The 25,003-nt window shown below is 43.1% G+C and overlaps 2 protein-coding genes across 2 annotated transcripts in view; both read left to right on the top strand.

Annotated features, from left to right (window-relative positions):
- Positions 1–323: 323 nt before the first annotated feature.
- Positions 324–15,873, top strand: MMP8 (matrix metallopeptidase 8). The gene is made up of 10 exons (XM_013006238.1): positions 324–440; positions 2,702–2,949; positions 3,888–4,036; positions 4,124–4,249; positions 9,541–9,702; positions 12,051–12,168; positions 13,154–13,287; positions 14,425–14,578; positions 15,503–15,606; positions 15,770–15,873. The coding sequence occupies exons 1-10, from the start codon at positions 324–326 to the stop codon at positions 15,871–15,873; spliced, it is 1,416 nt and encodes a 471-aa protein (XP_012861692.1).
- Positions 15,874–22,925: 7,052 nt separating this feature from the next.
- Positions 22,926–25,003, top strand: part of MMP27 (matrix metallopeptidase 27) — a 20,459-nt gene continuing 18,381 nt past the window's right edge. The window contains 1 exon segment of the mRNA XM_004709008.1: positions 22,926–23,027. Coding sequence (XP_004709065.1) covers positions 22,926–23,027 — 102 coding nt within the window.

Genomic DNA, 25,003 nt, shown 5'->3' with positions numbered 1-25,003 from the left:
GCAGATATCTAACTGAAAATTCCAAAAGTACGGTGTCACCATTTTTTTCCCTGCTGAACATCTCCCCCACACCTTGGAGATCCTAAAATCACAACACAAAATTTCAAAAGGGCCAGGGTGTGAATGAGCTATGTTGCTTCATATTCCGGATGCAACAGTTGTTTCAGATGTGGCATTTTAAGGAACCGCACGCACACACACCACTTCCCAGAAACAAGAGTACTGAGTGACCCATGATGCTGTGAGCACCCAGGTGCCCACCAAGGAAGGCTTCGCTGCAGGGACACTGAGAGGACAGCCAGGAGTAGCCTGTGTTTGAAAGAATGGCCATACTCAGCCCGAAGACCTTCCCCCTGCTGCTCCTGCTGCACACGCAGCTCTGCCATGCTCTCCCCATCCTCACCGAGCCACCCAAAGAGAGCAGCAAAAACACTGTTCAGGTAAACTAACGATCCATGTACCTCTGGAGTGAGTGCTAGATGTGCTGAGCATCGGGAAACTGGGCGCGCTGTTGCTTTTCTTCATTAAAGCCGCAGAAAGGAATGGTCTGGGTGACTTGCTTGAGGCTGCAAGGTTCAGTTTAGTGAATTGGGGAGTTCCAAACGGGCTCGGACTGGGTCCTCGGGGCATGAACGCAGGCTGGCTCCATGAGGCCCAGGGATATTGTACAGCCATGCTGCTTGCAGCTGGAGGGCTGAGAATGGATTTATTTACAAAACTAAGTGATTGCTTGCCTTTCTCTGTTACCTAATATTTTCCTTTCCATTGTTTCGGCAGCCTGGTGCATCCTGTATAGACTCTCCCTTATAGTAAAAAATCCCAGGTGTAGAAGCGAGAATGAGGTAGGAGATGGGAACAAAGCAGGAATTAATTCACAATCATTTACCAGGCATCAGGTAGTAGAGCTGTTTATAATCTCTTGGAAGCCCTATACAGAGTTAAAACCTTTTTCTCCATAAAGAGTTACAGTCTCAGAAACCCTCAAGGGCACTTCTACCCTGTCCTATAGGGTGGCGGTGAGTCAGCATTGATTTGATGGCTTGTGAGTAAGCCACAGTATGAAACCTGGGGCAATATTTAAGAAGCACAAGGGAATACCATTACATATTTGCACACGCAATCTTCTTAGCCTTAACAGTTTTAGAAAGGGTTTTCCTTTTTCTCACTTTTGGTATCTCTTACAATAATAACATAACTTCTGGTGTATAGCTACATTCACTGAGATAATTCATTGAGTCACCTGCTAAGTGTCACACAGACAATGCCTATTTAATCCTGGGGTGTAGATTCCTAGAGACGAGGAATGTGACCCTTAAATCAATGAACTGATGTGCCCCAGGTCTCACAGCTAATTGGGGACAGAGCCAAGATATGAACTCAAATCTGTCTGATTCTAAACGTATGTTCCATCTTATATAACTTACAAGAGACCAGGCAGCAAAAGGTAAGGTAAATGTTGCTAGCATGCCTCAGAAACCTTAGTTCTAAAATGACACTAGTTACTTAGAGAGAGTGACTTTGGTGAATAAAACACTTATACTAGTGATACTTCTATTGCCTAAAAGGGGAGGGGCACTGGTGATATGGTGATATAGTGAGTTACCTACTGGGCTGCTAAGGTCAAGGTCAGCAGTTTGAATCCCCCAGGTGCTCTGCAGGGGAAAGAGGAGGCTCGCTTCTTCGGGACTCTTGCAGTCTTGGAAACCCAGGAGAGCAGTTCTATTCTCTTCTATAGGGTTGCAAAGAGTTGCAATTGGCTCGATGGCAGTGAGAGTTTTATTGCCTAAAAACATAGTTGAAGTTCTTTTTTTAAAACAGCAAATTCTCCTTTGAGATGCAACATAGTGAGTTGGGACCTGGATTATAATCTTGGCACGTTCCTTAACTGTCTGAGCCTTCATTTCTTCATAAGGATAATTAAACCTAATGTAGTAGCATTTGGAGTCCCTCGAGGATTCAAGTGGTTAATGCCCTTGGATGCTAAGGCAACTCAGAATAAAGGCCTGGTAATCAACTTTTGAAAGATCACAGCCATTGGAAAGCCTGATGGAGCACCCTTCTTCGATGCACACGGAGTTGCCGTGAGTCAGAATGGACTCCACAGCAGCTAGTTTGTTCTCTTGTTTCAATAGCATTTAGAAGGTTAAGAAAGATGATCTACATGGTGCAATTCCTTTTTTAATATAAGTCAGGGAATCTCATTACTGTAGAGTGGCATTTTGTATGTAGCAATTGTCTCATTTACGAGATACTTTTTTTTAATCATTTTATTGGGGGCTCGTACAACTCTTATCACAATCCATACATCCATCCATTGTGTCAAACACATTTGTACATTTTTGGCCCTCATCATTCTCAAAACATTGCTTTCTACTTGAGCCCTTGGTATCAGTTCCTCTTTTTTCCCCTCCTTCCCTGCTCCCTCCTCCCTCATGAACCCTTGATAATTTATAAATTATTATTATTTTGAGACACTTATTTTTATGCATATGCATTAGTTAGCATCCTGAGTGGAAGGGCTGTTCTTTCTAAGAGGTCCTGTTCTCTCAAGTCAAACTGCACGCTTGTGTCTCTGTTCCTGTGGCTGTGTTAGGTTATTAGTCATGGTTTGAACCCTGGAATCATTTAGATAGGAATGAAAAACACTCAGAAAACTTAAGGGAATGTCACAGAAATACGCACATGTGTTTGTCTTTTGCAGAATTACCTAGAAAAGTTCTACCAATTGCCCAAGACTCAGGATCAAATAGAAAGGAAGAACAATGCTAATGTGGTGGTTGAAAAGCTTAAAGAAATGCAGCTGTTCTTTGGCTTGAATGTGACAGGGAAGCCAGATGCTGAAACCTTGGCGATTATGGAAAAACCTCGCTGTGGAGTGCCTGATGTTGGTGATTTTATGTTAACCCCAGGAGAACCCAAGTGGAAACACACAGACCTGACCTATAGGTGGTATTTCTTGAGTGTCGGAATTCATTCCTTCTGTGGGTATCCATGGAGCTTTAAGGGTTAGCAGGCAGTCTTCTAGGATTTGGCAGACACCAGGGACAAACAGACATTCTCAACCTCGAGAAGTTGAGAGCCTAGTGAATGTGTGGTTGAATGAAAAGGTAGGAGGTCCAGGGGCTCTTTGCACTCCCAGACCTACCGTTTTTGTCTTCCTTCACCAATAAAGAAACAATGTTGAGGAGAGTCTCTGTGAGCACTTACTTCAGCACCCCTCCAAATTGAATTGTTACTAGAACAAAATCTAGTTGCTGTTGATATCTACTTTGATAATAACAATAGCCTACAATAGTTATTTTTATGCATCAAGTTAACTGGGCTTTAGTTTTTTAGTTATCTAGTCAAATACTAGTCTAATTGCTGTCATGAAGTAGTTATAGGTGGTCAGTCAGTTGATCTTTGGCAGATCCTATAAAATGATAGGACATTGACATTGATATAATGTAGTACAGTCATGTTCCATAATGTAATCAGCCAATCCATTGAAAAGGGAGTTTTTCCAAACCTCAGTCACCATTCTACACTTTCTCTGGCCTGTGGACTTTCCAATGTTTTTTTAACCATTATGTTACAAGTAGTAAATTAAATGCTTTGTATATATTTAATCCACATAGGATTCTATGCTATTCTCTTCATTTTATGAACATGGAAATTGGGGCTTAAAGACATAAAATAACTTGTCCTGGAGTTACTAAAGGTCAAAAGCCAGACATGAGCACTTGTCTGTCCTCAACTCAGGCTCCTTTTCATCCCTTTCTTATACTCTTATCTTCCCCACGTGTGCAACGCACTCAATATATCAGGCTACTGACATCCTACAATTCTATTGATAACCTGTTATTCCAGACAATAACGAACTCTTTACACATCTTCTCGCTTTGAAGGATTAGAAATTACCCTTCCTATTTGACACAAGCTGATGTGGAAACATATATCCAGAGAGCCTTTCAAATCTGGAGTGGTGTGTCACCCCTGAGCTTCACCAAGATCTCAGAAAGAGAAGCAGACATCGAAATTGGTTTTGTCCAAAGAGGTAGTCTCAAAACTATCATTCTCGGTTTTTCTTTTTGCGGACAACCTGAGAGTCAGCAAAGACATAACGTGAATGTTTTTATTTCAGCGCATGGTGACAATTCTCCATTTGATGGGCCCAATGGAATACTAGCTCATGCTTTTCAACCAGGACCAGGTCTTGGAGGAGATGCCCATTTTGATGCAGAGGAAACATGGACCACCTCCTCCGAGAGTAAGTTAAGGCCACGTGTACAATAGGAAGGAACCTTTGCCAAGCTCCAGCCAATGCCTCCATCCAAGTTGCGGTAGTATTTCAAACTCAATCACACTGATCAAATAGCAGTTCTGCTACTTAAGATCGTAAGTTAATTTAGGTTTAGAAAAATACTGACTGTATTTCTAGATAGAGACCAGAAAACTATAGACTGGGATCAAATCTCATCTGGAACCGGCCCCCCTTTGGGGTAAGGTTTTATTGAAACAGGTCCACATTCACTTATTGGCATGTTGTCCACGACTGCTTTCAGTATACAGTGGTAGAGAGACCATGTAGTCCACAAAGCCAAAAGTATTTTCTATCTCTACCTTTATAGGAAAAGTTTGCGGAACTCCACTTAAAAGTATTTAATTCTTTTAATATTTTGAAATGAACGATGGCTAGAAAAAACTCTCCTCACTGTCTTTAAGGCAGTGCCCATTCAACCCCCTGTGGGTTTCTGAATCTGTTACTGTTCGTGAGAGTAGCAAGCCCAGTCTTTCTCCTGAGGAGCTGCTGGTGGCTTCGAACTGCTGACCATGTGGGTCACAGCCCAATGGGCAACCACTACACCCCCAGAGCTCCTCGAGGGTTAGAAAGTCCCTATAATTTGAAATTCGGTAAAAAATGGAATTCCTTTTTTTAACACTGATCTCTTTAGAAAAGAGCAATTGCTTTCTTGTTCGCCTAGTTATTGCATTTTCTAAGTTCTCTTTCTTTCTTTTTAAACATTTTACTAGGGGCTCATACAACTGTTATCGCAATCCATACACACATCAATTGTATAAAGCACATTTGTACATCATTCTCAAAACATTTTCTCTCCACTTAAACCCCCGACATTAGGTCCTCATTTTTCCCCTCCCTCCCCACTCCCCCCTCCCTCATGAGCCCTTGATAGTTTATAAATTGGTATTTTGTCATATCTTGCCCTGTCTGACGTCTCCCTTCACCCACTTTTTGGCTGTCTGTCCCCCAGGGAGGAGATCACAAACAGTTCCTTGTAATTGGTTCCCTCTTTCCTACCCATTCTCCCTTTACCTAAGTTCTCTTTCAATGATATGCTCCAATATAGCAAACCATTCATTTCCAGAGAAGGCTCATAATAAGAAGGCTGCAAGGACGAAAGGAAGCTATACCATATGACACTTTACCAAAGTATCTTAGTCTTGGTTTTCTAGAGAAGAAAACCCAGTGAAACAGATAAATGACCAATAGTGAAATGATAGATAGATAGATAGATGATAGATAGATAGATAGATAGATAGATAGATAGATAGATAGATAGATAGATAATTGATGATAGATAGATAAATAGAAATTTCTGTCAAGAAAATGGCTCAATTAGTTGTAGAAGCAGGCAAATCCAAGCCCAGGCAGGCTCCAGGTCCATGGGTCAGAGGTTAGGCTGGAGCTTCCTCTGACTCACATAGCTGTGATGATTGTCAGGAAATGCACAGGTGGGCGGCTGCAGAGACAATGACTGCAAGGTTGGCAGGTCAGCTAATCAGCTGGGAGGTAATCTGACAGGCTATGGGCTCAAGTCCAGAGAACCTGAAGTCTGAAAGCCAGATGTCAGCTCCAGGTCCAGCAAAAAGCAAGCAAATTTACATGGGAATCAAATCTCACCCTTGAGGCATAATCTGAATAAGGGTGTTGCATTCCGCCCTAACCTTGTCCTGCTATGGAGACTTAAAACGGATTGGCTGCAATTACATTGCACTAAACCAGGCCTTAGAGGATTACTAGGTGTTAACTGCCAAAGCACTGAGAAATTGACACAAAACCTTAACTATCACACAAGGACATGGGACAATACACCACAGGGTATCTTTTAAAATCACAATGGAAGAGATGCCTTGTATCTTTGCTTTGGGACTGTTACTTTTGTCATTTTCTCATCATATATGTCTTGTCTCTTACACCTAAATCCCTGAACTCAGAGCTGACACATGAGACCCAAGGACATATGATAACACCCCACTGCTTTGTAGGCACCATGCTAGTCCAGATGGTCAGTATCTCTTACCTGAACTAAGTGACCCAGGTCCCTAACTAGACACTCCACTTCCAACCACTGATCCCTCTTTCCTACCCCCTAGCAGTGGCAAGATTTGTCCTTGGAAAGTCAATCTTGGAACATATTCCATTCCTGCTTAAAACTTTCATATTCTGTCCCAAAGAAGGTCTAAATAGCTTCGTTTGGAATTGAAGTCTTTTGGTGCATTTCGACACTAGTTTTTTTCTTGACTTGTCTTCATAGACCATAAGCATTAGCCAACTTCTCTGTTACTAGATCACATTTGTGCTTTTCAACTTCTCTAAAGTTGTTTACATAGCTTCCTCCTCCCCATATGCCCTTCCCAATCCAGCAAGCCCACCTTTCACACACTCTCTCTCTCTCTCTCTCTCTCTCTCCTTGCCATCCCAAATCACATGCAGCTTACTGCTCTGTCTTTTATCTGGAACATTCTTTACCCGCACAATCACTCAGCCCTGTGCTAACTCACTGCTCTCCCTTCATTATTCTGGGCATTCAAGCTGCTCGCACACATATCTCTCTTTCTAGACTGTGTAAGCAGAGAATGATGACACATAGCTTGTCACACTGTAGTCCAAGAACTAAAAAAAAAAAAAGTTTTTAAATGCATACATTAATGCCACCGCTTGCCTGTCAGTTTGTCATATTGTAGTGGCTTGCGTGTTGCTGTGGTACTGAAGGCTATGTCACTGGTATTTCAAAGACCAGCAGGATCACCCAAAGTGAATAGGTTTCAGGAGAGCTTCCAGGCTACGAAGAGATTATAAAGAAGAAATAGGCTGTCCACTTCAGAGGAATTAGCTGCTGACCTGATGTGACTCTATGGATCACATCAAAGCATTGTCGCTTACAGAAAACCTAGTGAATAGAAGTAGAGCATTGTCAGAGTCATGCTAGAAGAAGATGCCCCTCAGGCCAGGAGGCACCCAAAATATGACTGAAGAAGAGCTGCCTCCTCAAAGCAGAGTAGACCACAATGGCGAGGATGAAGTAAAGCTGGGAAAGGAATGCCTTCCAGAGCTTCATTTGCTGGCGAAGCACAAATGAAACTGAGAAGAAACAGCTGCAAACATCAATTGACCATCAGGACTTGGAATGTTCACAGTATGAATCTAGGAAAATTGGAAGTTGTGAGAAATACAATGGAAAACATAAAAATCAACATTTGAGGCATTTGTGAGCTTACACGGATTGGTATTGGCCATTCTGAATCAGAAAATCATACAGTTTACTAGACTGGGAGTGGCAAAATCAAGAGGAATGACACTGTATTCATCATCAAAGAGGACATTTCAAGATCTATCTCGAAGTAACATGCTGTCTGTGATAAAATAATACCTATCCACAGAGAAGGAAATTCAATCAATACAAATTTATGCATCAATACAAATTTATCACTAGAGCAAGTGAGGCAGAAATGGAAGAATTCTACCAACCTCTCAGTCTAAAACTGATCAAACATGCAATCAAGATGAATAAATCCTTGTTGGTGATTGGAATGCAGATGTACGAAACAAAGAAGGAACAATCATCAGAAAACAGCTGTGGTGATGGAAAATAAGCTGGAGAATGCAGGAGAGAACTGTGCAAAATCAAAAAGCTCTTCGTCTCAAATACCTTTTTCAACAACAGAAAAGGTGCCTGTCCACGTGGACTTCTCCAGAAATCAAATTGACTACATCTGGTCTCTGTAAAACGAGATGATGGAGAAGTTCAATATCAGCAACTAAAACCAGGCCAGAGACCAACTGTGGACAGACCATAAATGGTGCACATGGAAGTTCAGGTTGAATTTGAGCAAACTGAAAACAACGCCACAAGAGCTAAAATACAACCTTGAGTCTCTCCCACCTGAATCTCGGGAACATCGCAAGAATAGATTTGATGTCTTAAGTACTAATAACAGAAGACCCGATGAACTGTATGACATCAAGAACATCATGCGCGAAGAAAGCAGAAAAGGTCACGAAAAGACAGGAAAGAAAGAAAATATCAAAGCGGGTATCAGAAGACACAGTGCAACCTGCTCTTCATTGCAGAGTAGTGATGGCAGATGGAAGAAATGGTGATGTCAAAGAGCTGAGCAAGAAATTTCAAAGGGCAGAGGAGAACACAATGTCAAATGTTATAAGGAAATGTGCCCAGCCCTAGAGTTAGAAAACCAGACAGGAAGAATATGCTCAGCATATCTTAAACTGAAATAGAGAAAGAAAAAAGTCAAGCCTCAAGTTGCAACACTGAAAGATTCTTTGTGCAGAATAATGAAAGATGTAGGAAACATCAAAAGAAGATGGAAAGAATACCCAGAGTAACTGTACCAAAAAAAATGAGTTGATATGTACCATTTCATGAAGTAGCATATGAGCAAGAACCAATGATACTGAAGGGGAAAAATCCAATCTGCACTGAAAACGTGAGCCAAAAACAAGGCTTCAGGAATTGATGGAATACCAATGGGAACATTTCAACATGCCGGCGAAGCACTGGAGCCCTCACTGGTGTATGCCAAGTAATTTGGAAGACAGCTACTTGGACAACTGTCTGGAAGAGATCCATATTTGTACCCCTATGGGTCACCCCTATGGTGACCTAACAGAATACACAAATTAGAGAACAATATCAATGGCATCACATACAAATAAAATGTTACTGAAGATCGTCCAACAACTGCTGCAGCTGTACATTAACAGTGAGCTGCCAGACGTTCAGGCTGAATTCAGAAGAGGACATGGAACAAGGGATATCACCACTGATGTCGGCTGGATCTTGGCGGAAGGTAGAGAATACCAGAAAGATGCTTACCTGTATTTCGTTGACTACGCGATGATCAATGTCAACCCCACCAGCCCAGGAGGACAAACAACAGCAACTTGGGTGAGGGAAGACAGTGGACAGTGTAAGATAGGAAAATAATAATTTATAATTTATCAAGGGGTCACGTGGGTTGAGGGAATGGAGGGGGAAAAAGAGGAGCTGATACCAAGGGCTCAATTGAAAGTAAATGTCTAGAAAATAATGATGGCAACATATGTACAAATGTGCTTGATACAATTGATGTATGGATTGTTATAAGAGCTGAAAGAGCCCCCAATAAAATGATTTAGGTTAACAAGAGAGAGAGCGAAAAAGATGGAGTGGGAAAGTTGGTTCCGGCTGAAAGGATGCTCCCTTGGAGATTATACTCCTGTCAGATGTCAGGCTTTCATCACATATGCTTGCATTGCAGATTACAACTTGTTTCTTGTTGCTGCGCATGAATTTGGCCACTCCCTGGGGCTTTCTCACTCCTCTGATGCGGGTGCCTTGATGTATCCGACCTACGCTTACAGTGACCCGAGCACGTATTTGCTCCCTCAAGATGACATCAATGGCATCCAGACCATCTACGGTAAGGTCGGTAAGGTCGCCTGGAGGTGATGATAACACTTGGTGGGAGCTGGAAATAGGGCTCAGCAAACCCTACTGAAGAGCTGAGCATCTCTCTCTTTGCACGTCTCTCTGACTGTCTCCTCTGAGCACGTTGAACTCTGCAGGCTATCTGCAGCTCACATTGCATTTGCAAAGGAGGCTTGGCTGTGGGGAGCTAAGTATGCAGGCGACTGTAAGGAAAATAATAGGAAGAAATGCATCACATTGCTAATAGAATGTGGTGGTTTTCCCCTCTTCTTGCTTTCCCAATGAAAAGAAATTAAAGGTACGACTACCCTTTTTTTATACAACAATCTTGCTCCTCAATATATTTCCTCCCCTTAAAATCCCACAAAGACCCACCAGGCCATGTCCAAGGCCTTCCCAGGATGTCTGCTACCATGTTGTTGGTGGTGCTGTAGGAGCTGGAGAGAAGCCAAGGGTGGACTAGGAGGAGGACTTGCGGATGAAATGCGGGGCGTGTGCAACCTGGAGTGTTGGGCCACAGCCGCAGCACAACTTCCTTGTGCCTGTGGCAAGAACACAGAGCGATCTAGACAATGCGGTGCTTAGTGAAAAAGGAATCAGAATTATACATATTACACAGGGAATAAAGTATATCTTACAACATGAATTAAAATGCATACAGATGAAGCAAGACGTTTTCAAGAACATATTCTACAAAGGGTAACGAATACATAAAAATAGTTGTCTCTAGAGACAACAGGAGAACGAAGTGGAATGTGGAGAGGATAGAAATCTGTTTTTAAAGGCAGGACTGATGCTCTCAGGGAGGAGGCTGTCTGCATAAAATCATTGTAGTCTCCACCCTCTTCTCCTCCTGCCCCTACTCGCTGGAAGGAAGAACAGGAAATCAGGGAAGCATTCTTATCGTTTGTTCAGGTGGCAATGAGTAGATTTGTGATTTACTGTAACTCCCTGTGGCAGAGTAGAATTGCCCTGTGGAGTAGTCTTTACTGGAGTAAGTTGCCAGTCTCTCTTCCGTAGAGCCATTGAGTCAGGTTAGTCCTCCACTAAGCAGAGTGGGGCGGAGTGGAGTGGGGGCTCAGTACTGCAAAGCCAAACCCACCAGGTGCTAGAACCACATTTCGTTCTTGCCCACAGAATGTCTAAGACAGAGAAGCCCTTCTCTCGTTGCCTCTCCTCCTCAACTCCTTTCTCCACCCCCTCCAAATCCCCTTCTTGCCTCAAAAATGCTTTAACGTCTCTGAATTGGTAGCATAGCCCTTAAATCTATAAAGAGAAAAAGAAGTAAAGAAAAATTCCTTCAAAAGATATTAATAAAGCTCAATTTAGATTTACATCTTGGGGTGAAAGGTCAGATCTTTCTTTGGGAGTGGGTTTTGAAGGGGAAGCAGAAGTAAATAAAGAGTGGAAACAATGGGGGAAAGAGGGGGAAATGAGGAAAGAGGGAGGTTGGTTGTTTTTTTTTAAGAGGGTGTGGGGTTGTACTCAAATTTCTTGACTTCACAATTCAGCTTAGAACTGGCTCCATAAACCATTCTTCCTCTTATTAAAAAATAAAGAGGGATGGGGGGAGTGCAGAGTGGAGATCCAAAGCCCATTAGTAGGCCACTGGAGATCCCCTTGCAGAGGGGTCTCGGGGAGGAGATGAGCCAGTCAGGGTGCGATGTAACAATGATGAGAAATACAACCTTCCTCTAGTTCCTAAAGGTTTCCTCCCCGCTCCCACTACCATGACTCGAATTCTATCTTGCAAGACTGGCTAGACCAGAGGAGGTACACTGGTACAGATAGGAACTGAAAATACAGGGAATCCAGGATGGATGAGCCCTATAGGACCAGTGGTATGAGTGGCAAAACAGGGAGGGTAAAGGGAGAATGGGTAGGAAAGAGGGAACCGATTACATGGAACTGTGTGTGACCTCCTCCCTGGGGGACAGACAACCAAAAAGTGGATGAAGGGAGACGTCGGACAGGGCAAGATATGACAAAATACCCATTTATAAACTATCAAGGGCTCATGAGGGAGGGGGGAGCGGGGAGGGAGGGGAAAAATGAGGACGTAATGTCGGGGGTTTAAATGGAGAGAAAATGTTTTGAGAAACGATGTACAAATGCGCTTTACACAATTGATGTGTGTATGGATTGGGATAACAGTTGTATGAGCCCCTAATAAAATGTTAAAAAAAAAAAAAAAAAAAGAGGGCCTGGTCTCCAGTTACTTCACTGTCTTTGGGACAGTCTGGTAGCATATTCCTCACCACATGAACCTCTTCATCTTTCTGGAAAGTGTCAGGCATATCTGAATATTCAACATAAGTTTTCCTAATTTCTTTTTAACAGGACCATCAAACGACCCTATCAAACCCACTGGACCAAGCACCCCCACAGCCTGTGACCCCAGATTGACTTTTGATGCTATCACTACACTCCGAGGAGAAATATTTTTCTTTAAGGACAGGTATAAGATGGATTTGTCGCTTCCTTTGACTTCTCTTACTGGCATAACTTTGAACAGAATTCTAATTGAGTCATACATTTCCCAACTTTTTCTTTGAATTCTACACTTATTCATCTCATTGGTATTTTTAGTGCTTTCTGGATAATTCAAAACATCAAGGAAAAAAGGAAACTGAAATGTGTAAACAGGGGCTTATCTGCTTGAAAGATACCACAGTTAGGTTTGCCTGGCACAAAACCGCCATTTAATTCTATCCCCAGTCAGTCAAGTAAATGGAAACCATCCGTTAACTAGCTGTGTGTCGGGCGGGAGGGGGGGGCGGGCCTGCAAGCATTTCAGTGCCTAGGTTTTTCATGTTTGCGTTGGCAGTTTTGAGATTATAGAACTCACAAAAACATTGGTTTGTACTCATCCAGAGGTGCCTTGAAAGAAAGGCCTGGTGATCTACCTCCAAAAAGTTGGAAATCCCTCCGGAGCACAATTCTACTCGTACAAACCTGACTGCCTCGAGCTGGAATCAATCGCACTGCAAACGAGCTTGGAGATTTGTTTCGCCTTGTGAGCAGCGATCGAGTGTATCTGCTATCGCCTTCTGTTGTGAACAACATACTCTCTAATTTTTTGAGACGAATAATGAATGATACTAACAAATTAAGATTTGTCATTGTGTCAGGAAGGGCCAATGCAAAGTGCAATCCAACGAGGCAATTCTTATCAACACCTCTGAAAACTGGAAAGTGCTCAGCAGATGGGCAATATCGCCCCAAGGGCAGGCCGTGTGCTGGCCATTGAGATAGCATGCTGCATCCAATAGCGTGTTAGATTCCCCCAGCAATTGTACTCAGGGTCATGACTAGACCAAGATTCCCAGAAGCTGCCTGTTTAAATTGTGTGAGGATTTGTGTGTAGGTGATTTATTTTACACCCCCCCCCCTTTTTTTTTTTTCTTTCATTCTTTCTTTGTTTTTGTTTGTTTGTTTTTCAGGTACTTTTGGAGAAGACACCCCAAGCTACGCAGCGTGGAAATGAACTCTATCTCTCTATTCTGGCCAGCCCTGCCAAATGGAATCCAAGCTGCTTATGAAGATTTTGACGAAGACTTAGTCTTCTTATTTAAAGGTAGCTGCCGAAGGTTTTCAACTGATTTTGAGTTCCGCCTGGAAGGAGGAAGCAGGCTTGTGTGTGTTCTTGGCTTAGTTATCTAGTGTTGCTGTCGTGCAAACCTGCAATACCACAAGTGGGTGCTTTTCCCACAGTTCAGCGGACTACCAGTCAGCGTATTTTCCCACTGAGCCCTCAGGTGACAAGTGTGTCTGAGTGGAGTCCAGTTCCCCCAAGGAGTTTCCGCATTGGATCTCATGGAGGCAGCCTCTGGGGCACGCTGTGCACACGGAAGATCCAGGATCCAATGCCCCAGCGATCCAAGGCACCCCAGCCTAGCTCCCCAGGTTGCACCCAGAAGCCCGGATCAATATGACCCATTGGGGGTATCCCACCAAAGACACTCCCCCTAGTGTCCCCAAAAGTATTTTCAGCCATCCTTCCCACCAACTGGAGGTCGGTCCTCCCTCTTTCCCTCCAACAGATGTGCACTTGTGTTCCCCAAACGTGTTTAGCCCCTCTCCCCTCTCCTGACGTGTTTTCCCCATCAGTATCCCTCATCCCTCAGACAGGACTACTTATTTATAGACATAGGGATCAGGATTTGAGACTGTATTGGGCGGGGGTGGGGGGCGCACATTTCAATCTGTAGCAGGGTTCTCTCAGGTTCGGAAGAGGTGGGCCAATGCGAGAGCATTTTGTGGCCAGGTTTGCTTAGGGTATGTCCTTAGGTTCGGTCTGCTACAAATTGCTCTAGGACTATAGGCAAGTTGTGCCCTCTTCAAACATCCCTTTTCTCAACTCCAAAATGAGAGGACCAGATCAAACCAACTGTAGTGTTCTTCCACCCAACTACAATATTTTCAGATTTCCCAAGGCCACAAATAAATCATTGTCTAGAAGTCATGTGAAACAAAACATCCAATTGTGGTGTCTTTGAATATCAGGCTAAGAAATTTTCATTCTTCTTTAAAGTACTGTGAAATTACTAGGCGGCTCATATCCCAAGGGGTTAACTTTATCATATGCATCTTTTAAAAATTGTTTGTTCTGTAATTGATTTCATTTGCATGCTGTATTTATACATGCAGTGGTGTACATTTTATTGTAACATGTGGAGAACGTTACTTACCATACAACCTGGATCGTTGGCAGGCAACCAGTACTGGGCTCTGAATGGCTATGACATTCAGCCAGGTTATCCCAGGGATATCTCAAACTATGGCTTCCCCAGCAGTATCCAAGCCATTGATGCAGCTGTCTTCTACAGAAGAAAAACATACTTCTTTATCAAGAATCAATTCTGGAGGTAAGGTAACTTTTTTTCCAACTAGACATTGAAGTCTGTGTTTCTTACAGTCTACCAGCCACTAACGATGGTAAAAATTCAGGACCCTGAAGATTTTTTTAAAATCTAGGTGGTCTTTGATTGGGTTTAGGTAAAATATATCCTTTTTCAGAATACAACTGTTAGTGCTTTGACCTTCGAAAATTTCATTTTTATGAACGAAAATGATGCAAATGGTATTGAGGAATCTGTATCGTGGAATACAGAAAACTCTAATAAGGCTCTAGGAGGGGAAGTAAAGAAAGCTTTAAGTTGAGTATGTTTTTTGAGTCAATTTCTGATGCATTCAAACATTATGCAAATAGCCTATGGAGTTAAGTGTTCAAGTTAGAGTTATTTATGTTTATTCGTACACACATGCATGTGAACATTTATGTGCACACATACACACAGTTGAACCTATGAAGTAGGAGTACAATCTTTAGAAAATAGAAGCTTTTAGTTTAGCGGGGAAAGGGGACCAGCTCTACATCAGCAATCAGAAGGCTTTTGTAAAATTGATGATACCCATCTCACTGGCATTGACTCAATGCCAGCTCTTATGAGCCTGTAGGACAAGGTCGAACTGCCCCTGGGAGTTTCCAAGACTGTATCCTGGAACAGGAAGCCCCGTCTTTCTCCCAAAGTGGCTGGTGGTTTTGAACTGCGGGCCTTGAGGATCCCAGCCCAACTCGTAACCCCGACGCCACCTAATGATACCCATAACTTTTATAAATGCATATGTACCCTTCGGGAAAGAAGTTACCCATTCTTAACCCCAGGAAAGAGGACATTGTGAGAATTGACAGAGAAAAAACAAAGCACTTTGTTGTATGTTCAAGTTAAAGAAAAGTACTCTCATTATGCACTCTATCTGGAGCACAGTATGCAACTTCTTTTCCTCAGATATGATCATGAAAAAAAATCCATGGACCCAGGATATCCCCAAAGCATAGCAAGTACTTTTCAAATAACAGAAAGTAGAATTGATGCAGTCTTCTATCAGGATTGTAAGTAGAAAAAAAGTAGTAACTTTCTTTAAATGATTATCATTTTTTAAAATAGCATGTTTGCAACTGTAAATTACATCACAACAGGTGGGGAGGGATTATAATGGGAAATGTCTGAAACTCCACTTCTACAAGCTAATTCCACAAATCTCTTCTTTTACAGATTTCTTCCTTTTCTTCAGTGGCCCAAGATACTATGCATTTAGTCTTAATGCCAATAGAGTTACTAGAATTGACAGAAGCAATAAATGGCTTAACTGTAGATAAAGTTTAAGTACATTCAAATTTGTATTCATTTTCTCTGAATGCTAATAGAAGCAAATTGAATTTGCATATCTATTGTATCATATCTTTTTTATGCTTTGCTCAACAATAAATGGTCACACTGTTCGCGCCCCCCCCCCCCCCCCCCCCCGCCTGTATCCACTGGGCCTGTCCTCAGTGAGAACGTGTGTGGACTGCCCCACTGTTTGCAAAGACGGGTTCAACTGCTCACGCATTCTGTCTCTGGTGAGCGAATCGATCATAATAGAACCATGGGAGAATAAGTTATCTTTTTCACCACAAGGTTCACTATTTCATTACTTGCTTATGTGACTTCTACTATTCATATATTCCTATTTCTTGAGATATGTCTTACGTGTGTCTGCTGAACACAATGTAGCACTAGGGCTTCATTATCTATCAGAATTACAAACAATATTCACAGTGCCCTTTGACGCTACAAGAAACGTGATGCTATTTTGCACTCTTGGAAATGAATGTAGTTGGTACTTGTGTACTGAAGGAGCTCTGGTGGCACAGTGGTTAAGTGCTCTGCCAATAGGCAGAAAGGCTCGCATTTCAAGCCCCCCCAGTGGCTATATTGGAGAAAAAAATCAAGTGGTCCACTTCTGTAAAGGTTAAACCAAAAATGTATGATATGCCACAAACACAAGGGGAAAATCTTAATTTTTAAAATGTAACTGTTTTTAAAAATGTGTTTTTATTAAGATGAGCGTCACAGCCTTGAAAGCCCTCCAGTTTCCCTACCTATCCGATCTAGACACTGGCCTGAGTGGTTTTAAAAGGATGAAAAGTACAATCGAAACGGACTTCAATTTTTGTGTGACACACAAGCTAGTTCCAAAACAACAACAACAAAAAAATAAGAGTTCAACCCAAAACATCTCATTGCCCTCAAATGGACCCCAACACAGAGCAAGCCAAACCAAAGAAACCAACCCACGGCTATTGAGATAACGTTCACTCAGTGATGCTGGACAGGGTTTCCCAAGGCTGTGAACCTTTATGGGAGTAGACAGCCTCCTAGTTTTCCCTGAAGTGTCTAGTGGATTTGAACTGCCAACCTTGTGGTTAGCAGCCCAATGCTTAACCCACAGCCACCAGAGATCTGCCCCCATATGGATTCCAAGGCTGAAATCTTGTGGGAATCAGACTACCACATCTTTCTTCCTCTGAGGGCCAGTGTGTTCAAACCAGGGACCTTCTGGTTAGCAGTCCCAGCATATAACCACTGCAGCAGGAAGGCTTCCTTTCCCTAAAGAGCACAGTCTCATCAACCCTATGGGGCAGCTTCCCTCGGCAACAAGTCGGACTCAGTTCCACAGCACACAGCAACAGCAGCAATTTCTATACAACAAACTACTGTGCGCAGAGTGCTAATGTGGAGCCTCTCCTGAGGATGCTGGGGCATCTTCCCAGGAGAGCAGCAGAGTGGAGAGGTGCCCCCTCCTGTCTCACCTCCTCCTTGCTCTCTTCTGCAAGAATCCAAGAAATTAGCTACTGGAATCACTTGCTCCTTGTTTCCTTATTTTCTGGAATGACATACTACCTACACCTGCTCCAAGCCACGGTATTTTGATTTGCTTCAGCTGCTTGTGAAAGTTGACACTGCATAAGGAAAATCGAAGAAGAAATGATGTGCTTGAATTCTGGTGCTGGAGAAGAAACAAATCTGTCTTGGAAGAAGTACAGTCAGAATGCTCCTTGGAGGCGAGGAGAGTGAGACTTGGGACGTGTTATCAGGAAAAGAGCAGACCCCGGGGAAGGACGCCGTGCTTGGTAAGGAAGTGAGGCAAGGAAAAAGAGGAAGCCGTAACCAGATGGAGTGACACGTGACTGCGGCACTGGGCTCTAGCATAGGAGCAGTGGGGGGACTGCCGCGGGCCCAGGCGGCGCTCTTTCTGTTGTACGCCGCTAGCAACACCAACACACACCATAAACGACACAGATTCGATACAGCTCACGGAATCCGATGAAACCGTTCACACGTATACATTTGCAGATGGCGCTTACCTGATAAGAACTTTAGATGTAGAACCAAAATGTCCAGTTCAGAGATCAAATTTCCATATTTTCCATTTGTAATGCAGCTTATTGCACACAAAAAACTTGTGACTTGCAAAATACATTTCTTCTAGCACATTCTATGTTCTGCCTCTCCGCCTTTGGATTCCATAGATAACTAATACAGTATAAATAAGTAAATTGTTTCTTATTTTGGTTCAAAAATCATCTATTAAGTGAGTTTGAAATAAAGATTCTATTTAAAAATTATTGATTTGTAATCTACTTACAATGTTTTAAAAAAATCATCTATTAAGTGAGTTTGAAATAAAGATTCTATTTAAAAATTATTGATTTGTAATCTACTTACAATGTTTTTAAACGTCACTACATGGTTTAAAGTTGAAATAAGAAATAGCAAATTTCAGGTATATTCAACCATTTAGTTTCTTCTTAGAATGATAATATTGATAAACATTTAGATACCACTTAATTCTTTATGAAGTATTTTATAAATATTTAATATCCTCAAAAAGTTCCTTTGGTGATACCAGGACATTATTTTCAACTTACTTTATAAGATGAGTCAACAGAAACTAATATATACTATCATTTCACTCAATCATTCATTTATTCTACAGGAATTAACCACTTCCATGTCCTGGGTTCTACACTATGAGACAAATACACAAAGACTTCATTGCATCAATTTAACAAGAATAAATGACCCCAAAAAGCTGCGCTTTTCATTCTTAACAGTAGAATCCATGTCAGACTGTTATGTTTCCTAAAACTTCCTATAAGGCTAGTTCTCTTACATATTTTATAAAAAAGGAAGAGTCGTCTTTTCAGAACTCCTACTTATTATAGATTCTTGGCCCAAATCCTATGTATGCATTGTTTTACATGAGAACTGAGTTCATAGTATTTCTTTAACGAATCATAGGAGATGAGCTGCAAAATAAAGAGTGATAAGGACTCTGAAAACTAGCTGTTCCTTTTCATTTTAAGACTTCTTGACAACACATGGTATATTCTGATAGTTATAATAAAGTTTCATATGAATACAAGAGATGGAAGGATATAAGCTTAGAATTGAAGTGAAGAGATCACTTTTAAGTGTAGGTTCAGTTTCTTAGAAAGCAGAGAGAAGGCCAAGATCCTGGGGGGAGTTTTTATTCCGGTTGTGGTCGTAGAAGGCAAGTGAGGGCCAAGCAGAGGGAGCAGAGACCATGCTTTGAGTCCGGGAGATTCAGCTCAGCCATGGCCAAGAACCTGAAAGCAGAAGACACTGGGGTTTTAAAATGTTGATGATCTGGAATACTAGCTAGAAAAAGAAAAAATCCAGGTTGAGGCCCTGTAATGGGGAACGTGGAAGAAATGAAGACCCTTATCTCATAGTTCATCCTTTCAAAGTCCTGGTGCTTGATCTGGGATTATCGCCTCACCTGCAGAGAGTGGCACACACTCAGGGTCATGCTGCTGGCCACCATCTTTGAGCCGGAACTGCTATTTTTAATTCTCACCATGAAGAGACTTTATTGTTGCTACGCAGTACTCAAGCCCCCTTGTTTCCTAAGAGGGAACTTGAATTTCTAGCAGGGTTTTGACCTATAATGTTTCCCATTCTGGTTTACTCACACTGAAAAAATTGGGATCCATTCCATGTGGCTTTGTCAGCCATGACTGAACTGGACTGACCTGGTTCAGCACCTAGACAGAGAAGGAGGAGACGCTGATACAAGAGTGTGTTATCAGGGCTGCTGCTACAGGCAACTGGACCTCTTAAGAAGCCTACAGCATACCTTAACGTCCCTTGGGTGTAAATTCCTGGTTGTATTCCTGACCTGGCAGGTAGGTGTCTGTTGCATCAACTTGCTCTGGGCCCATAGAGGAAAGGCACCCAGCATGCAATTGAGGTTGCGCTTTGTCAGAGCAAGGTGAGAGTGGATTAGACAAACCTGCCCAAAGCCACTGCAACTCAAACCAGAAGTTTGCCAAAGAGGTGACCCAGAGAGCTAGAAGTATCTCCTATAGTTTTCTGGGAGGGAGATTAAAAAACCCCTATTTACAGATATGGTCATTGGGGAAATCTCAATCGAGCGATGTCTTCTAGTTTCTTACCCTAACACCCATTCTCCTTCACCCCGCTTCAATAGGAGCGAGCCCAGTTTCCTGCATGGTAGCAACGTGTCCAGCTATAAAGCAGTAGTTTGTCTTTCCCTCCTGTAAAATGTGGCCCTATGTTTACAGTTCTAGCCAAAAAGGTATAAGCAGAATGGTGGGTGAGGCTTCTGGAAAGACTCGGAGTTTCTGCTTTGCCTTCCTCCTTTCTGCCATCTATCATGCAGATGCAACAGAACTTGAGGGGCCATCTGGAACCCTGAGTCAGCGCCCTCAGACAGCGGTGCAGCAAGGTCAATGAGCCTGCCTCCTTTATGATGCCGAGTTGTCCGACAAGTCCTAGGTTACCAAATCTGGACTTAATTTATGTGAAGGATGAACGATTTTTAAGTTTATATTGAACTAAAATAATTAGATGATTACTTATTACTTGGAAAGAACACATACTAAAACCAAGCTAAGGAAGAGACATGTAGGGCGGGGTCTCTGAGGGTTCCAGACACAGAGCTTTCAGTGTCCCCTCCCCCTGAGGCCAGGGCGCATTACCCTGGGAGTCACTGTGTGGCAATACCCCAAAGCAAAGCCAAACGCACTGCCGTCCAGTCGATGCCGACTCAGTGACACCAAGGGACTGGCTGGAAATGCCTCTGTGAGTTTCTGAGCGTGTAAAGGGTGACAATCGGGATGGGATATTTCCAGCCAAGGAAACTGGCTTCAGAGTTCAGAGTTTTATTGGGAGTCCATTGCATAGGCCTGATAGCTTGATTGCCCCCGTGGTTGATCTCAGCTTCCAGATCAGCTGCTAAAAAGTAACTCACAGCATCCTAAGTCACGGGGTAGCTATTTCTGGTTCAGCCAGGTCGTTACAACACCGGGGTTCCTGTCCTGTATTGCTCACACAACAGCAAAACATCTGATTGGTCAAGTCTGCGTTCTCCAACAAGAGTGACAAGATAGCTTACCCCTGTTGGCATTCACCGCTCCTCAGATAGCAGGTGCTCAAAAGACACTTGATGCATTTGCTAATCAGGATCATCCAATGACTGATTCCGGTTTCTTTTCTTTCTTGTTTTTAAACATTATTTTATTGGGGGCCCGTACAACTCAACGCAATACATTCATCCATCCATTGTGTCAAGCACATTTGTACATTTGTGGCCATCATCATTCTCAAAACATTTGCTTTCTGCTTGAGCCCTTGGTATCAGCTCTTTATTTTCCCCCTCCCTCCTTCAAGAACTCTAGATAATTTATAAATTATTATTATTTTTCATGTCTTACACTGTCCGATGTCTCCCTTCACCCACTTTTCTGTTGTCTGTCCCCCAGGGAGGGGGTTATATGTAGATCCTTGTGCTTGATTTCCCCTTTCTCCCCCACCATCCCCTTGCCCTCCTGGTATCACTACTCTCATTATTAGTCCTGAGGGGTTTATCTGCCCTGGATTTCCTGTTTCCAGCTCTTATCTGTACGAGTGTACATCCTCTGGTCTAGCCGGATTTGTAAGGTAGACTTGGGATCATGATAGTGGGGAGGAGGAAGCATTTAAGAACTAGAGGAAAGCTGTATGCTTCATCGTTGCTATCCTGCACCCTGACTGGCTCATCTCCTCCCCGTGACCCTTCTGTAAGGGATGTCCAGTTGCCTACAGATGGTCAGGTTTCTTTTCATGACATCAAACTAGCAAGATATTTTGAGGTTTCATTTCTAAGAGAATCACTTTACAATCTCTCTCAAATATGCATGGAAATTGTAATCATCAGGAGGGGGGTCCTATCTGGCCTGTTCTGGCTTCCTGGTTGCAACAAAGCAGGGTAAGACATGCCTCTATGACCTTTGCCTATTCTGACACCAGCCGTTCCTCCCACACCTCGTCACTTTGGCTGGGTTTGATCATTTCTTGCAGTGGGCACACAGAACTCGTGGGCAATAGTCACAGATACAGGGGGTTATTTTAGGGATGTTACTAGGTTACCACAAGGCAGGATCAGCAAAGTGAGGATGCAGCCACTGGTCCACAGCAACGCATCTCCTTGGCCATCAGCCAAGTCTCTCTGGTCCTCTGCTCCTCGGTGTCTCAGCCATGCGCTCCCTTGATTTTTCTTCCAATGGGACAGGATTCAGCCCACCTGTGGTTTTGCCTCACAGTTCCAGAGTCTCAGGCCAATTGAGAAGAGGGTCTCAGTACTGCTCTTCTGAGTCTGCCTGCCAGTCTCTGGGGCTTCGGGTCGTGGCGGTGTCTGCCACTTCAGAGATCGTGGACTTTCCCAAATGGTCCTGCCTTTCTCTGTGTGTCCCCAGTGGCTCTTGTATCGTGAGGAATGGCTTTGGTGGAGGTGTGGGCTGTCCTTTAGCTGATCAGACCTCTAAGGAAACTGGAGGATGACTTCTTAAGTCACCAGTAGCCTAAAGAAACTCACAAGGAAGAGGAGGAGATGTTCACGGCCTCTACTACAGTCAGGTCTTAATCCCAACCTACTCCTGTCCCACAGTAGAGCAGAGAACACCCTCTAAAAAGGGGATTGTCATCACTGGCATACAATCCAGATATATAATACACCACGAAAATCATTATGGCTAGAAGAGCTATATGAATGGACTACATCTCGGATAGAATCAAGTGCTCACGGTTCCAAAAATCTCCCAGGAAGGACAACAAAAACCTGGAGGCTCACTTCATTCAGTTCCGTGACTGACAATGGCTGTGCTTACAAGCCCAGTACAGACCGTGATCAGAATCAAATCCATCTAGGAAGGGAAAACAGAAACAGGTTGTGACGCATTCATGGCAAGTGTCCCTTTCTGTTATTAATTAAGTGGCAATACTAGCCAATCCCTGCCACGTCTCACTCTTACTTTCCTCAATGCTGTTCCGACAGAACCAAGCTTCAACCGGAGAGACAGGAATGAGGAGCCTTTCCGTTCTGCTCTTGCTCTTTACCGGACTCTCTTCTGCGTTCCCAGCAGATCCAGGGATGACTAATGAAGAAAGCATGCTACTGGCTCAGGTACTGTCTCCATACATTCTATCAGCAAACTACCAATGGCATTCACTTTATCAATTGTCGATTGTCTTGGGGGTCTGCAAAAGGCGGCAACAAATTCATTTCAAAGAGTACCAAATTTCCTTGTAAAATGTTGCTTTTCCTTTTCCGGGGTCTAGGGACCGGGCAGTGTTGTGTTCTGTTGCACACAGGGTCTGTTGTGTGGACATTCTGCTTACACAGGGTCACTGTGCGTCAGAACCAAATTGACGGCACCGAGCAGCAACAAGGACCTGGAGGATCAGTGTGTGGTCCAGGGTGTAGGTGGGCCTACGGAGAAAGCAGGGTTTTGCTCCAACCCTGGGTTAATGAGAGGAGGAAATAGATACCTTCAAAAGCAATGGAGATTTCTACAACAGCATTTCGACCATGCAGACCTTCTCTCTAATGTGGGGCAGTGTGAGCAGCTCCTTAGGAGAACAATTTGTCATCTGCTCTCATCAATATTACACCCTAGAAAACCCTATAGGGCCATTCTACTTTGTCACAGAGGGTTGCCATGAGTTTAAATCCATCTGAAGGCACTTAAAAACAACAACCATATATATATGACACAGGGGAAGCATGCCTCTATGACCTAGTCCCCTTTGCCTATTCTGACACCAGCCGTTCCTCCCACATCACGTCACTTCGGCTGGGTTTGATCATTTCTTGCAGTGGCCGCACAGAACTCGTGGGCAACAGTCACAGATAAAGGGGGTTATTTTAGGGACATTACTAGGTTACCACAACGCAGGATCGGCAAACTGAGGATACAACCATTGGTCCACAGCAACCCCTCGCCTCGGCCATCAGCCAAGTCTCTCTCTGGCCCTCTGTGTCTCAGCCATGTGCTCCCTTGACTTTTATATGTATATATTCCATAGCTTTGGCGATTTCCTCAAAAATCACCAGAGTTAATTTGTCAATTTAAATCGCTAATTAAATAGGCTAACCAGGTCCAGGAGAAATTCATGAAACCATTTTGACCAAAATTGCATAATTAAATTTAACTCAAGATTTGCTAAATCAAACTGTGATTATTTTTGTATCCAGCTGTCTGACTAGGACTAAACATTTATTCTCTTAACAAGCTCCTGTTTTCTGGGTATGTGATAGCTAAATGCTAAACAACCAAAATGGTAACTTCTCTCTCCGGTTAAGTTAGGTTGTGCAAGACATACACTTGAAGGAAAGGAATTTTGACCCAGCTGCCTTTTGTATGAATAAGCCAAAAAAAATTCTTTGTCACAAAGATATAATAAGATTTCTTGAAAGGGTTTTATAGGAACTCTCCCAAACCACAGAAAAGTTTTGATAAGCAAGGTGTCTCAAATGAGATGAATCTGCACACCCTCCTGAGACATCAGCTTAAAGCTGGGTAAACTCCCCCCAGTGAGTTTTCTGATGCTACCTGAGCACTATTAAGCTGTGATTGTGAATCGTTATAATTAATCCTGGAATCAACTACTGTAACATTTTATATCTATTTATCCAAATAGAAGCCACTCCCTGACCCCTGACGCATCCTACTTGGGACCACAAGCAAAAACTCACCAAACAAATGACTGTATTACAACTCCTTTGTCTCACCATCTGTAGCCATCTATGTGAGAAAATCTTAAAGTCATCCGTCTCCCTTGTGTAGACTGATGTCTTCCTGCATGCAAGGAACGATTCTTCCTCTGACTAAGTTTTCTTTAATTCCATTTTTATGTGGGGTGGATTCCTCTCTACAACGGTTTCGAGGCTAGTCCAATCTCCCAAAAGAAGCCCCCTTTCTTTCGTGCACCAAGGAAGCCTGGGCTGATATGGTATGTCTGCTGCCAATATTCACAGTCCGTCGGCTCTCTCATTGCCTCCCCAGCTCAGAGCCACGGTGTGGAGGTGAGCCCGTCTCACCATTAAACACCCACTAATTTGGAGCGGGTCCTGAGCATTCATTCAGTTGCTGTATCATT

The sequence above is a fragment of the Echinops telfairi genome, unplaced genomic scaffold (genome assembly GCF_000313985.2).
Source record: "Echinops telfairi isolate 266 unplaced genomic scaffold, ASM31398v2 ScPeMD7_7421;HRSCAF=8459, whole genome shotgun sequence".
Taxonomy (NCBI): Eukaryota; Metazoa; Chordata; class Mammalia; order Afrosoricida; family Tenrecidae; genus Echinops; species Echinops telfairi.
The sequence above is the reverse complement of the archived record's forward strand: the minus strand, read 5'-3'. Positions and strand labels throughout refer to the sequence as shown.